This window comes from Tursiops truncatus, chromosome 2, assembly GCF_011762595.2.
Source record: "Tursiops truncatus isolate mTurTru1 chromosome 2, mTurTru1.mat.Y, whole genome shotgun sequence".
NCBI classification, from domain to species: domain Eukaryota; kingdom Metazoa; phylum Chordata; class Mammalia; order Artiodactyla; family Delphinidae; genus Tursiops; species Tursiops truncatus.
This window is the reverse complement of record NC_047035.1, coordinates 114949036-114961066: the sequence shown is the minus strand read 5'-3', so window position 1 is coordinate 114961066 and position 12031 is coordinate 114949036. Positions and strand designations below refer to the sequence as shown.

The window sequence follows — 12031 nt, the reverse complement described above, 5'->3', positions numbered from 1 at the left end:
ATTAGCCCTTAAACAAGCCTGAGGTCTGAGGCTTCTGAGACAAAGCTATTAGTCTTCTGAGATAAAGCTATTCGGGGTGGAGCCCCCAAAAGTGACCAAAGGGCCTGGCTTTCTGGACAGCCAACATCACTTTACCAAGGGGGAAACTGAGGCTAGAGAGGGGGTCATGGAGACCCCGTGACTTAAGGACAGTGACAGAAAGGAGATCCAGGTATCCCTACTCTGGCTTCAAACGTCCAGAAGGGAACCCTTCCTGCCAAGTCCCGCTGCCCGCCCTACTGCCACACATTTTGCAGAGAAAAAGCTTTCTACAAAGGCGTTTATTTTTCCCAAAATACACCACCAGTTAACAAAGTCCCTCAGAGTCCCGTATTTAAATTAGAAATCCCCACATCTTTCATTCCTGGTGAAGGGAGGGATGTCAACAGAAGGACATCAGATCATCAGAAGTTTACTCCACTGGAGGCTGGGGACCGGCCAGAGACAAGCCAGGAAGTGGCTGCCCAGCCCCAGAATAGCACCATGGTGGGAGAGGGGGCTGTCCCTGCCCCCAAGCTCCAGCCAGCGAGGAGAGGCCCCAGGCTTCCCCTGTGCTGCGGCTCTCAGCTTCCCGGGGTCTGTCAGGCCTTGGCCGCCTGCCCCCCTGCTCATGCCTGGAAAGACACTTTGCAAACCATCAGATTCTCCAGTCGTGGTGAGAGGCTTTGTCCCTCTCTCCAGGTTTCTGCCCCCACCCTCTGTTCTGGGTAAGGATTAGGGATGGGATGGGAGTGAGGTATCCAGGGAAATGCGGTACAGAAGAGGAGTACAGTAGCGAGCCAGGCAGGAGCCCCTCACAACCACTCTTTCCTCACGGGTTTACCAGCTGAAGGGCAAGCTCCTTAGGGAGGGGCTTGTCTTCTCACGCGGGGTCCCCAGCACCTAACATAGCGCTGACACCCCACAGATGCTCAGTGAACATTACTTGAGTGGATAAACGAAAGGGAAGTCAGGAAAAGCAGAGGGACAGAAGCTGACCCCAAGGGGGCCCACACAGCCGCCCAGAGACCCAGTGTGACCAGCACGTGCTTCCCGTGGGGAGGGCGGGCAGAAGGTGGGGCTCACAGGGCACAGCCCAGGGCGCCACGGAAGAGACGGGGCCAGGGGAGGTCCTCACGTGTTCCAGCACGTGCACCTGCATGTCTGCATGCCTGGGGGAGGGGCCCTGTCTTCACTTAGTAGGACAGGGGAAAGGCCAATTTTAGGGACAGAGCAGAAGGAGAAGCCTCTAGACTCGAGGAAATGCTAAGGCTGCAGTGGCCCTGTCAGAGGAGACAGAATTACGGGCAGGTGGGAGAAAAGGCTGAGAAGTGATCATTGGTGACTGTGTATCACATCTTTGAAGAAAAAAGGCAGCCAGCTGGTCCATGTAGCATATCCATTGGAGAAACAAGGCGGCAGGACGATTTATGTATCGTGTCACTGGAGAAATAAGGCAGCAGGATGACTTAGGAATCATGTCCATCGGAGAAATAAGGCTGCGGGGTGGTCTATGTATCGTGTCCTTTGCAGAATGAGTAGACCTGCTAGAGTAGAAGCCATCCTTTAAGGGCAGAGACGCCCCCAGCCCAGGGCTCACACTGAGGCCCCAGTGCAGCCAGAGGTGGGAGCCCCAGGGCAGGGCAGCAGCTCCCTGGTGCTCGTGGTCAGGCTATTTCTGGTCCATCATCTGCATTTCATGATGGGAAGGAGAAAAAGCGGGGAGAGCATTAAATGCATGAAATGCATGAAATGCAGGAGTCCTACTGTCGGGAGCGTGCCAGAACCCCAGGCATGTGGTCACATACTCAAGGGGAAGAGTATGTGTGACACGGCCCAGCAGTCTGACTAGCAGCCCCCTGCATCGAGCTCTGCCCTCGAGGCTCAGACACACACACACACACACACACACACACACACACACACACACACACACACACACACACACACAGCAGCTGGGCATCAGACAGACCACAAGGGTGCCTGGGGGAGACTGCCCAATCCTTGCCAGCCTCTTTCTCAATCCCCAGGGGTTCACCCACCCTGCACACAACCCTGCCCTCTGTCTGGCACACTCTTCCCTTCCCAACTCTGCCCCCACACCCTCCCTGTCCTTTGATCCATCTCCTTCACCCCATAGATTCACACCCCTGGCCTCACTCCACTCCCTGACCTGCACGGAGAGTTTAGAAGACGGACCGGGGCCTGTGTGACCCTGCCCCTCCCTCTCCCATCCTTTGGGCTCCATCTGTCCCTGGAAGAGTAGCTCTCCCTTCTGGGGACTGCCTCTGTGCTTGTCCAGCCTGGCCAGAGACCAGGGGGCCAGGCTGCCACACTGGGGAGCAGGGTCAGGCGGCCCCCTGCTCCACACAGCCAGGCTGACGTTTTGATCTCCATCTGCTCGATCCTTCTATGCCTCATTTGGTTCAGGACAACGGGGTGGATAATTTATCTCCATCCCTCCAGACCCCAACACAGGCCTCCACTCCCGCCATGGAACGTTCTACAGCATTCTGAAGGGCTTGCTTTACAGAGCACTTCTGCATTTGGCACCTTGGCATCTTGTAAGGGAGGTGTGACAGGAACCCCCCTGGAAGGTTATGGGCAGAGACTTAAAGTGAGGTCTCCCCTAGGGGGCTCTGTCTTCTGCATGAGGCTGCCTTTCTGAAGACCCCTCACCCAGCTTTTTTTTTTTTTTTTTTTTTAACATCTTTATTGGGGTATAATTGCTTTACAATGGTGTGTTAGTTTCTGCTTTATAACAAAGTGAATCAGTCATACATAAACATATGTTCCCATATGTCTTCCCTCTTGCGTCTCCCTCCCTCACCCAGCTTTTATCATGAATTCTGCACAGGTTTCTGAGGGCCCCACTGCCCCCCACCTCTGGGAGTTTCCTGAGCACAGGGCCTATGTCCTTCCTTCCTTTCTTCCCAAAGAAAAGCTCAGTGCAGGGATGAGCCTCCAGGGACTTGGTGAAAGTTTATTTCCTAACAGGGATGACAAGGCAACCTGAAAATTATTTAAGGCTCCATAACCTCTGGCCAAAAATTAAGGTCCCAAGACCTTTGATTTTCTAACTGGAAGCCACTCATTTAATGACAAGTCTGCATAAAGGAATAGTTTGTTCAAAATACACATGCACACAGACACACACACAGATACACATATATTTATACACAAACACACATACGTAGATGTGGCTCTTGGTTACTTTTAATAAGGAAGAATCTCAAACTAACCTCCCACCAACCACTTGCTAATGTAACTGCTGATGTTACGGTAATCTAAATAATAATGATTGCTAACACTTACTAACCACTGACTATGGACCAGGAACGTGGCTGTCTAGCTGAAAACCACATTTCCTAGCCTCAGTTGAGTTAGGAGTCATGTGACTAGGTTCTGACAAATGGATATAAACGGGAGTGACGGGAGCTGTTTCTAGTCAAGCCCTAGAAGAAAATGACCCCTCCCTCTCCTCTTTCCCCCTTACTTCTGGAGGGGCTGTGGGAGCTGCAGCAGCTACTCCGGACCTGGGGCTGGAAGCTTTGAGTGGAAGAAGACAGAAACCAGGTAAGTGGAAGTTGGTTCCAGGGCACCAGTGGCCTTAAGACAACCTCGACTCCTGTCCTGGTTAAGCCTCTATCATATTTGCGTCCTGTGAGAGCAGCGGGGACCTTGGTTTCTCTGCTATTTCAACAGGGGGGAATCGAGGCTGCTCTTCTGGGGAGGGAGCCTCAGGGCAGCAGTGAAGGGTGATAATCACCCCCACCAACAACAGCCCTCCCCAGCCTCCTACACACAGGCGCACAAACACACAGATACACAATCTCAAACACCACGTGTCTTTACCTTCTTTGCTTTCAGAGTGTTTCAGAGGCCGCAGGGCTGCAAAAAAAGGAAGGAGTACACAGTGAGGGGGGCACCGTGAAAAGTGGTGGGGTAGGGTGTTGGGCAGAGGCATAGGAGCCAATGAAGAAATAAAGGCTAGAAGAACTGGGAGAAGGCAGGAGGGAGAGTTGAGAGGGTGAGGGCAACATCACAGCACCAGAAAAGGGGCCCTCGGCTGCTATCCCAAGTCCCAGCTCCACTCTGGCTTGTCACTCCTCCCCCGGGCCTCAGTTTTCTGCATCTCTATAATGGGAACAACTCCCCGGCCCTCCTACGAGCTGGAGATGTGAGAGTACGCTGAGCTGGCTCTACAAATAGGGTGAAGTGAGGCACTGAAGGAGGCTGCAAGTGTCCCCTGGTGGGCCTGGGATCGTGCAGAACTAGGACCCAGTGCTCTCTAAGCCTCCCTCTTCTCCCCACTCCCTCCCTTCTGCCAATTATACCTGCCTCCGAGCATGAAAAATGAGGCCTGATCCCAGGGCTGTCTCCACACTGGCCACACCCGGGGACACCAAAGGCAGAGAATTAATTGACATAATTTACAGCAGTCCCCAGGGGTCCATTTCCTGCCCTTCCTTCTGCGGGTGTTGGGGGGAAGCTGTGTCAACTGGCACCATCCCAAATGGCTCAGTGGGAACCTGCCTCCCCCAGCTAAGAAGCCCAGGGAAGAGAAGGCAGTGAGGCCTCCAGCCCCCGCTGGGCTCCAGGCTCGTGCCATGCCCTTTGCAAAGTCACTCGAGATAGCTTCAAAATGGCCCTCTGGGGCCATCAGGGCAGGATGACATTTTACAGATGAGAAACTGAAGCCCAGAGGAACAAAGCACTTTGACCAAAGTCACACAGCCTCTAAGCAGAGTGGGACTGTGTCAGGCGGATAATAGTCCTAATAACAGGCCTGCAAAGTATGGTGCCCTTACAGGCGCCAGGTATGACACTAGGCCCTTTAGATACATGATCTCATTGAATTTAACCCACAGAACCTATGAAGGGAGCAGTTAGGAGGAGACTGAGACCCAGAGAGGCAAAGTGACTTGCTCAAGGCCACTCAGCTTATATGAGCTGGAGCTGGAACTAAAACCCAGGCTGCCCTGTCTCCTGAGCCCTCACTCCACCCCTAGGAAGCCACCAGACTCCACAGTGCAGGTCCCTCAGGGTTGAGTAGCCTGGTAGGCGGGTAAAGGCAGAGGCAGGAGACACGAAGCAGCACCCGGGAGACCTGCCTGAGGTCTAACACTGAGCAAAGACAGACGCACCTAGGTTGGGAGGCCTCAGTCCCCGGGACACACTTCATTCAAACCTTCAAGTGAACGTGGTCCCTCCAGACGCTGGAGTCCTCTCCCCTGTTCAGTGCCAGCTCTTAGCTCAGACTTACCCGTCTTAGATCCTTCTCCATCCCCATCCTGGTCCTCAGCGCCTGGAAGAGTGAACCAAAACTTCCTCAGCCCCACTTTCATCATTGAACTTTGCTCCCGGGAGCGCGAGAGCAGGTAAATGGGGCTGAGCAGGCCTGGTCTGTGGTCCAAATGCTGGACACAGGGTCAGAGACCGGCACAGAGCAGAGTGCTGTGGCAGGACGAAAGGGACCCCAGCCTGGAGCCCGCCGCTCACCTGGCCAAGGACCACCTACTTACCCCTCCACCATCCACCAGCCCCATCACCCACCATCCACTCGCCCACCAACCCAGTCAACCACCACCTCCAACGTGCATACCCACCCGTCTATGGTTCCTCATCCTTCCGCAGCCTGCCCAGCCACCTGCCACACAGGCAGCCACCCACCTGTTCCAACTGACCAGTCTCCTCTCCGTTCACATATGCTCTCCTTCCTGACACCCAGTCATCTCCCACCCCTCACCATCTACCTTCATGTTCAGCCACATACCACCCACCAGGGTCAACTCACCCACTCACCAATGTCCACTCACTCACCCAACACTCACTAGAGTCAACTTACCTATCAAGGTCAAACCACCTACCTATCAATGTCGACTCACCACCTACCAATCACCAAAGTCAACTCCTACTGACCCCCCAGCCCAAGCAAACAGCAGCTGCTTCAGACTCTGCCCCACCTGGAGGCAGACACACCCTCTCACGGTGACACGCAAACCCACGAAGCATTCACGCTTGTGCTACTCGAGTTCCATGTGCTTTCACTCACAGACACTCCCATGTGACATAGGCTCTCACAGTCACGCTTGTTTGCACAGACACATCCATCCCCTTGTCACACATCCACCACTCACTCCCAGTCACACTCATATCCACACTCATCCTGCCATGTCTGCACACTCACGGGCAGGCTCACACCTGTTTACAACACATGTTCGGCCTCAAGATCACACACACACACAGTCTAGCTGCATTTGCACACCCACACTCATTCTGTCCCTGGAAAGTGACACTCATGTTGATGTCACAGACACACTAACATACCCAGAGACACACACACGCACACCCCCCTCTCTCACTCACCTGCATTCTCTTCCTCACAGCTCTGTTTGATCTTTCTCCAGCACACGAAGGCCAGGGCTACCAACAGTGCGACGAGACAGACAGAGAGCCCCACGGTCACCCACAGGGCCTCAGGGGGGAATGTCATGGGCTGCCCTTGGAGGGGAGATGGGGAGAATGGAGAGAGACTGTCATGCCTGGCCCCCAGTGGCCCTGAGGACAGCCCCTCTGCCTCCAAGGTGTGAACAGGGGCTCCTACCCTCACTGGGCCCCGACACCATGAAGAGAGCTTACTTAAGTTCCCGGGCCCCTTCCCTGCCCAACCATACACCCTCTAAACCCTGACGGCCGTGGCTGCCGTGGACATGCCTCAACCTGGGAGGGCTGAAGAGTCTGTGGTTGATGATGCTCAAGAACCTTCCATGGCTCCCTACTGACATGAGAATAGTGCTTCAGTCTTCTTCTTTGTAATTCCACTGCTCCAGCCAAACTGGTATCCTAACCATTCTCTGCAGAGGCTCCTTCCAGCCCCCTCACCATTGCTGTCAGTTTCCTCTACCTAAAAACTGCTCCCTAACTCCCCATCTAGCTTACGATTCCTCCTCGGGAGGCCCTCCCTGATTACCCCAGTCCCACCTGGTGATACCCCCCCACCTTATAGATCAGGAGTTGGCAAACTACAGCCCGTGGGCCAAATCTGGCCTGTGGCCTGTTTTTGTACAACCCTTGAGTTAATGAATAGTTTTACATTTGTAAAGGGTTACCAACAAAAGGAGAGGCAGCAGCAGCAGTAGCAACAAAGACGGTATGTGGCCCACAAAACCTAAAATATACATTATCCAGCCCTTGACAGAAGATGTTTGCAGATTCCCGTGTAAAGATGAGGGCGGACACTGAGGGTGCCAGAGTGAAGGCTCTGGGTTTACCCAAGAGGAAGAGACTTGCCAGGGGAATGTTTCTGTGAAACGCTGAGGGCAGGGGGAAGGAGTTGAGCCACCCTCGCCTGGGTCAGGGCCAGCAGCTGTTCTGAGCACACCATCCTCCAGCCCAGTCCCAGGACCCACGCGGGGTCCTGAGCAGAGGCCCTGGAGACAACAAATCTAACAAAAGCCAGGGGGAAGGCAGCTCCTGCAGAAGGTGCTGTCAGAGCAGACAGCAGCGCCATGAACCCTTGGGCAGTGGAGACCGTGGCACAGATGCAGGGATTTGCAGCCAATGTCACTTTCAACGGGCGTGGCTGGCAACGCTGCCGCTCTGGACATTGGCAGCAAAGGGACCCATCACCCTGGTGAGCAGGAGCAGGGGAGGAGGACAGGAGCTGATACGAGGGGCCTGGAGGGCTAGTCCCTGAAGCTCATGGAAGGGACCTCTGGGAATCCCAGGGTGAGGCCCCTGCAGGAAAGCAGAGTCACGGAAATACCCAGGAGGAGGGGCTCTTGCTATGGCCACCCTCAGGCTGGTGTTGGTGCCTGGAGCGCAGGTCAGACTTGCCCTCAGCCCACCAGTCAAGGACAGAGCGGGGCTCAGACCTGCATCTCCAGGTTCCACGTCCAGTGTTTGCTCCATAAAGCCCCCTCCACATACAGCACCCCCACGAGCGGGAGAGACCAGGCTGGAAGACTGAAAGTCTCAATCCCAGAGTGTTTAACAAGGCTCAAAGCTGCCTGAAGCAAAATACAGGCCAAGGGCTCCAAAGTAGGCCAGTTTTGCTCTCACAAAAACAGGAGGCTGGGTGGTGGGGAGGAGAGAAAATTAGGCTGAGAGGCTAAAAGTTGGATTCTGGTTCCGGTTCATCTGCTCACGGCAGGCTGCCGGAGCCAAGGTCCACAGACCCCCATGTTTGAGTTTAGAGGGGCCACAAACCCTCAAAACTTAAATGCAAGTGACTGCATTTATCATGCATCCAATTTTCAGAGAGGTGTCTAATCACCGAAAGAGTCAGAGCCACTGTGCTAGCCTGTGGCCTTGGGAAAGTTCTCTCTTCTCTCTGGGTTCCGGTTTCCTCATCTGTGAAATGAAAGCACTTTAAATGTCAGCTACTGAAATTTTCAATAAAGATTTTCCTCTTAGGTGGGGTAAATGTCCCCAGTGAGCAGGAAAGGAGGATGGCAGCTGACATGAGAGGCCAGTCCATGAAGCACACGGAAGAAACCCCTGGGGATCCCAGGGTGGGGCTCCCGCAACAAAGCATGGAGCAGAGCCACAGAAGTACCCAGGAGGAGGGGCTCTTGCTATGTCCACCTCTAGGCTGTTGTTGGTGCCTGGAGCACAGGTCAGCCTTGCCCTCATCCCACCGTTCAAGGACAGAGTAGGGCTCAGACCTGCATCTTCAGGTACATGAGTACAACCACATTTATATTCACAAGCCCTTTCTACACGGTGTGGCGAATATCCAGTTCAGCTCAGTGTGCAAATTATCACAGAGTTCACCAGTCCTTCAAGGTCCCCTCAACTCCCACCTGTCCCTAGAGACTTCTCCTGAAACTCCAGCCCATTCTGACCACCCCCCCCCTTCTCTGAAAGCTTCACATTCTCTGTCAATCCTGCTCTATCTAATATTTCTGATTCTCTCCTGTGGATACATCAGACCATATACTGTTCTCTAAAAGGTCAAAGAGACCCCTCGGGACATCCAACAGCCCAGGGCAGTGACTCCTCCACGGAAAGCACAGACCTGAGGGTCTCCAGAAAGAGGGTGGGATCAATCTTGGGGAGGGGGTGGGCAGAGGGAACACAGCCTTGCCAGAAGGAAAACCCTAAAAGAGAAGGAGGAATGAGCCTGAATTTCTAGAAGGCAAGTGTGATGGGCACTGCCTCTGAGCTTGCAGAAGTAAAGGCCACGTAATGTCCATGTAAGTGGGGGCAACAGGAAGATAGGAATAAGTCTGTGAGTCCAGAGGCTTATGCAGAAACTGGCCACCAGGGGGATTAGGACTTGCATGGGCTGTGGGTCGGGTGGAAGTCATGGAAGAGAAAATAGGAGAACCAGATGGACAGAACGTGCTGTCCTGACCCCAGAGAATGCAGGGAGACCCCTGGGAAAGCTTAGTTGGCCCATGAGGAGGGACAGAGGAGCCAGAATGAGGTCCAAACAAGGATTAAGACTGCCTCTCCTGGCCTGAGTGTGGGCCTGAGCCCGCTTCACCTGAGTGCCACTCAGGTGGGCACTAAAGGAAGGGAAGTGTGTCTGGGCTAGGACCCCAAAACCAGAGATGGCAGCAACTGCCACAGGGGCGGCGTTGATCTAGTGTTTGACCACATGGGGGCGGCAGAGAGAGCCGGCTGTTCCAAAGGCTGCCTGGGTCCCGCTCAACTCCATCAGGAGAGCTGACATTGATGGGGTGAGGGGTATGGCCACCTGGAGAGGCCCAGCTGTCTCTCAGGGCCTCGCAGTCAGATGGTGCCCAGCATCAGATGGTGATGTAGCAACACCTTCCCAGCACTTGGAGAGGTTCCCGTAGGAAAGCACTCCAGAGCCATGCCTCGTGGCTGCTGCAGAACTCCCGCCCACACCTCCAGATCCAGGCAGGTGCTCAGTTCCCTGCACAAGAAGCACAAGGACCACCTAAGATACTCTTAGAAGGGCAAACACTACAAATGATTCCTATCAGCTCGATAAAGCAAGTCCCTTAAGGACTTCTTGGAGTAGAGTCTGAAACACCTGAAATGTATGAAAATGTTTTAAGTCTTCTGACCACCCAAGCCTACCTAAATTCCAGCTCAGGGTCCAGATAAAAGGCAACGGCCCCCTCTATCCTTCCCCAGCTGTTCGTCTGCCCCTACCTGTGATGGTGACAGAGCCATGAGCGTCCTGCTGCAGCACGGGGTTGCGCACCAGGCAGCTGTAGGTGCCATTAGCGCCCAACACCACCCTCAGGACACTGCGCACGTCGAACAAGCCCTGCTCGTTAGCCATCTGCGACGTGGTTACGTTGCCGGTCAAGGGCGCACCCTGCCCATCCTGCCAGAACACTTCGGCCTCGGGGTAGCCCCGGTAGCTGGAGCACGTGATGGTCACCGTGTCCCCGGGCCGCAGGTCCTTGTTGGGCTCCAGGGTCATGCTGGGCTTTGAGTAGGGGGCTGGAAGAGAGCAGAGGGTAGAGGGCAGAGGTCAACGTAAGGCAAGGGCAGCGGGACACAGTGGAGGGGAAAGGTGCCTGGGGCTGTGAGGACACGGGTCAGTCCTGGGTCAGTGGGTAAAGGGGCTGCGGGAAGTATGAGGAGTGTGCCAAAGGGAGGGGACGCCCTCCCCTTCGCGGCTCTCACCTGCCACCTGCAGGCTGACCGCGGCGCTGCCGAAGTCCCGGATGCTCACGAAGCAGGTGAAGCTGCCCTCATCAGCCACGCGCACGCGCTGCAGCCTCAGGGACGCGTTGCCCTGAGCCAGCAGGTCTGGGAAGAGCGCAGTGCGATTGGCATAGGCGCTGCCCTGGTCGCGGCCCTCAGCGAAGCTGTGCACCAGCTGTTTGGTGTCTGTCAGCTGCCAGATGAGGTTGAGCTGTGCCAGGCTGAAGCCGGGCTCGGGCAAGAAGGAGCAGCGCAGGGTGGCGTCAGTGCCCACGAGGGCTACCACGGGGTCTTCGGGAACCTGGACTTCCACAGCGCCTGAGGGCGAGGTTGGAGCGGCAGGCAGTGAGGAGGGGCGCCGACACTCTGGGCTACCACCCCCCAGCATCCTGCTCCTCCATCAACCCCCAGGTCCCGTTCCATCTTCCCATTTTCTCCCCAGACCTAAAAACAGATTAAGTCTCAGCACTTCCAGACGTGGAGTCTCCCTAATCTTCTGACAAGAATCACAGCAGTTTGGCCTTGGCCTGAAAAGGTCCGTCCCCGGGGTGGGGGGTGGGGGGGACCCGGCCTAGAGCAGCCTCCAGCCCTAGCAAAACTCCCCTTTCCACTAGGATCCATTTCCCTCTCCTATCCTTCCACTCTCTTCTGAGATCTGAATGCTTCTCCATTCTCTCCAGAGGTTTCCAGAGCCCTGGAGTCAGGGGACCCAGAGAGCTGAGAGGACCTGTTATCATTACCCTCACCCACTCCCACCACGGTTAGATTGCCGCCTATGCACCCTGTTTATCTTTTCCGTTATTATTATTAGGCATCTCACTGTTCCGAGAGACTGAAGGTATGGAGCTAGATTCAGATACCGTGACCCCTGCACACAGGACCACCACCACCCCCAGGGGGACATTTAAGAAAACAAAACAAAAACCTGTGGGGTTTCTATGCGGTGTAATGGTGACAGAGCCATGAGCGTCCTGCTGCAGCACGGGGTTGCGCACCAGGCAGCTGTAGGTGCCATTAGCGCCCAACACCACCCTCAGGACACTGCGCACGTCGAACAAGCCCTGCTCGTTAGCCATCTGCGACGTGGTTACGTTGCCGGTCAAGGGCGCACCCTGCCCATCCTGCCAGAACACTTCGGCCTTGGGGTAGCCCCGGTAGCTGGAGCACGTGATGGTCACCGTGTCCCCGGGCCTCAGGTCCTTGTTGGGATCCAGGGTCAGGCTGGGCTTTGAGTAGGGGGCTGGAGGGGAGCACAGGGCAGAGGGCAGAGGTCAACGTAAGGCAAGGGCAGCGAGACACAGTGGAGGGGAAAGGTGCCTGGGGCTGTGAGGACATGGGTCAGCCCTGGGTCAGTGGGTAAAGGGGTTGCGGGAAGTAT

General features: G+C 55.3%; 1 protein-coding gene across 2 annotated transcripts in view; it reads right to left on the bottom strand.

Annotated features, from left to right (window-relative positions):
- Positions 1–305: 305 nt before the first annotated feature.
- The window catches only part of CD276 (CD276 molecule), a 30445-nt gene continuing 18719 nt past the window's right edge, over positions 306–12031 (bottom strand). The window contains exons 4-10 of one of the 2 annotated variants that reach the window (XM_033851963.2): positions 11579–11893; positions 10633–10971; positions 10150–10446; positions 6388–6522; positions 5285–5326; positions 3874–3909; positions 306–1708 (exon numbers count right to left, since the gene is read on the bottom strand). In XM_033851963.2, coding sequence (XP_033707854.1) covers positions 1686–1708; positions 3874–3909; positions 5285–5326; positions 6388–6522; positions 10150–10446; positions 10633–10971; positions 11579–11893 — 1187 coding nt within the window. In that variant the 3' untranslated portion in view covers positions 306–1685. The remainder of the gene's footprint in view (positions 1709–3873; positions 3910–5284; positions 5327–6387; positions 6523–10149; positions 10447–10632; positions 10972–11578; positions 11894–12031) is intronic. The other variant, XM_073801229.1, reaches the window with a different exon arrangement.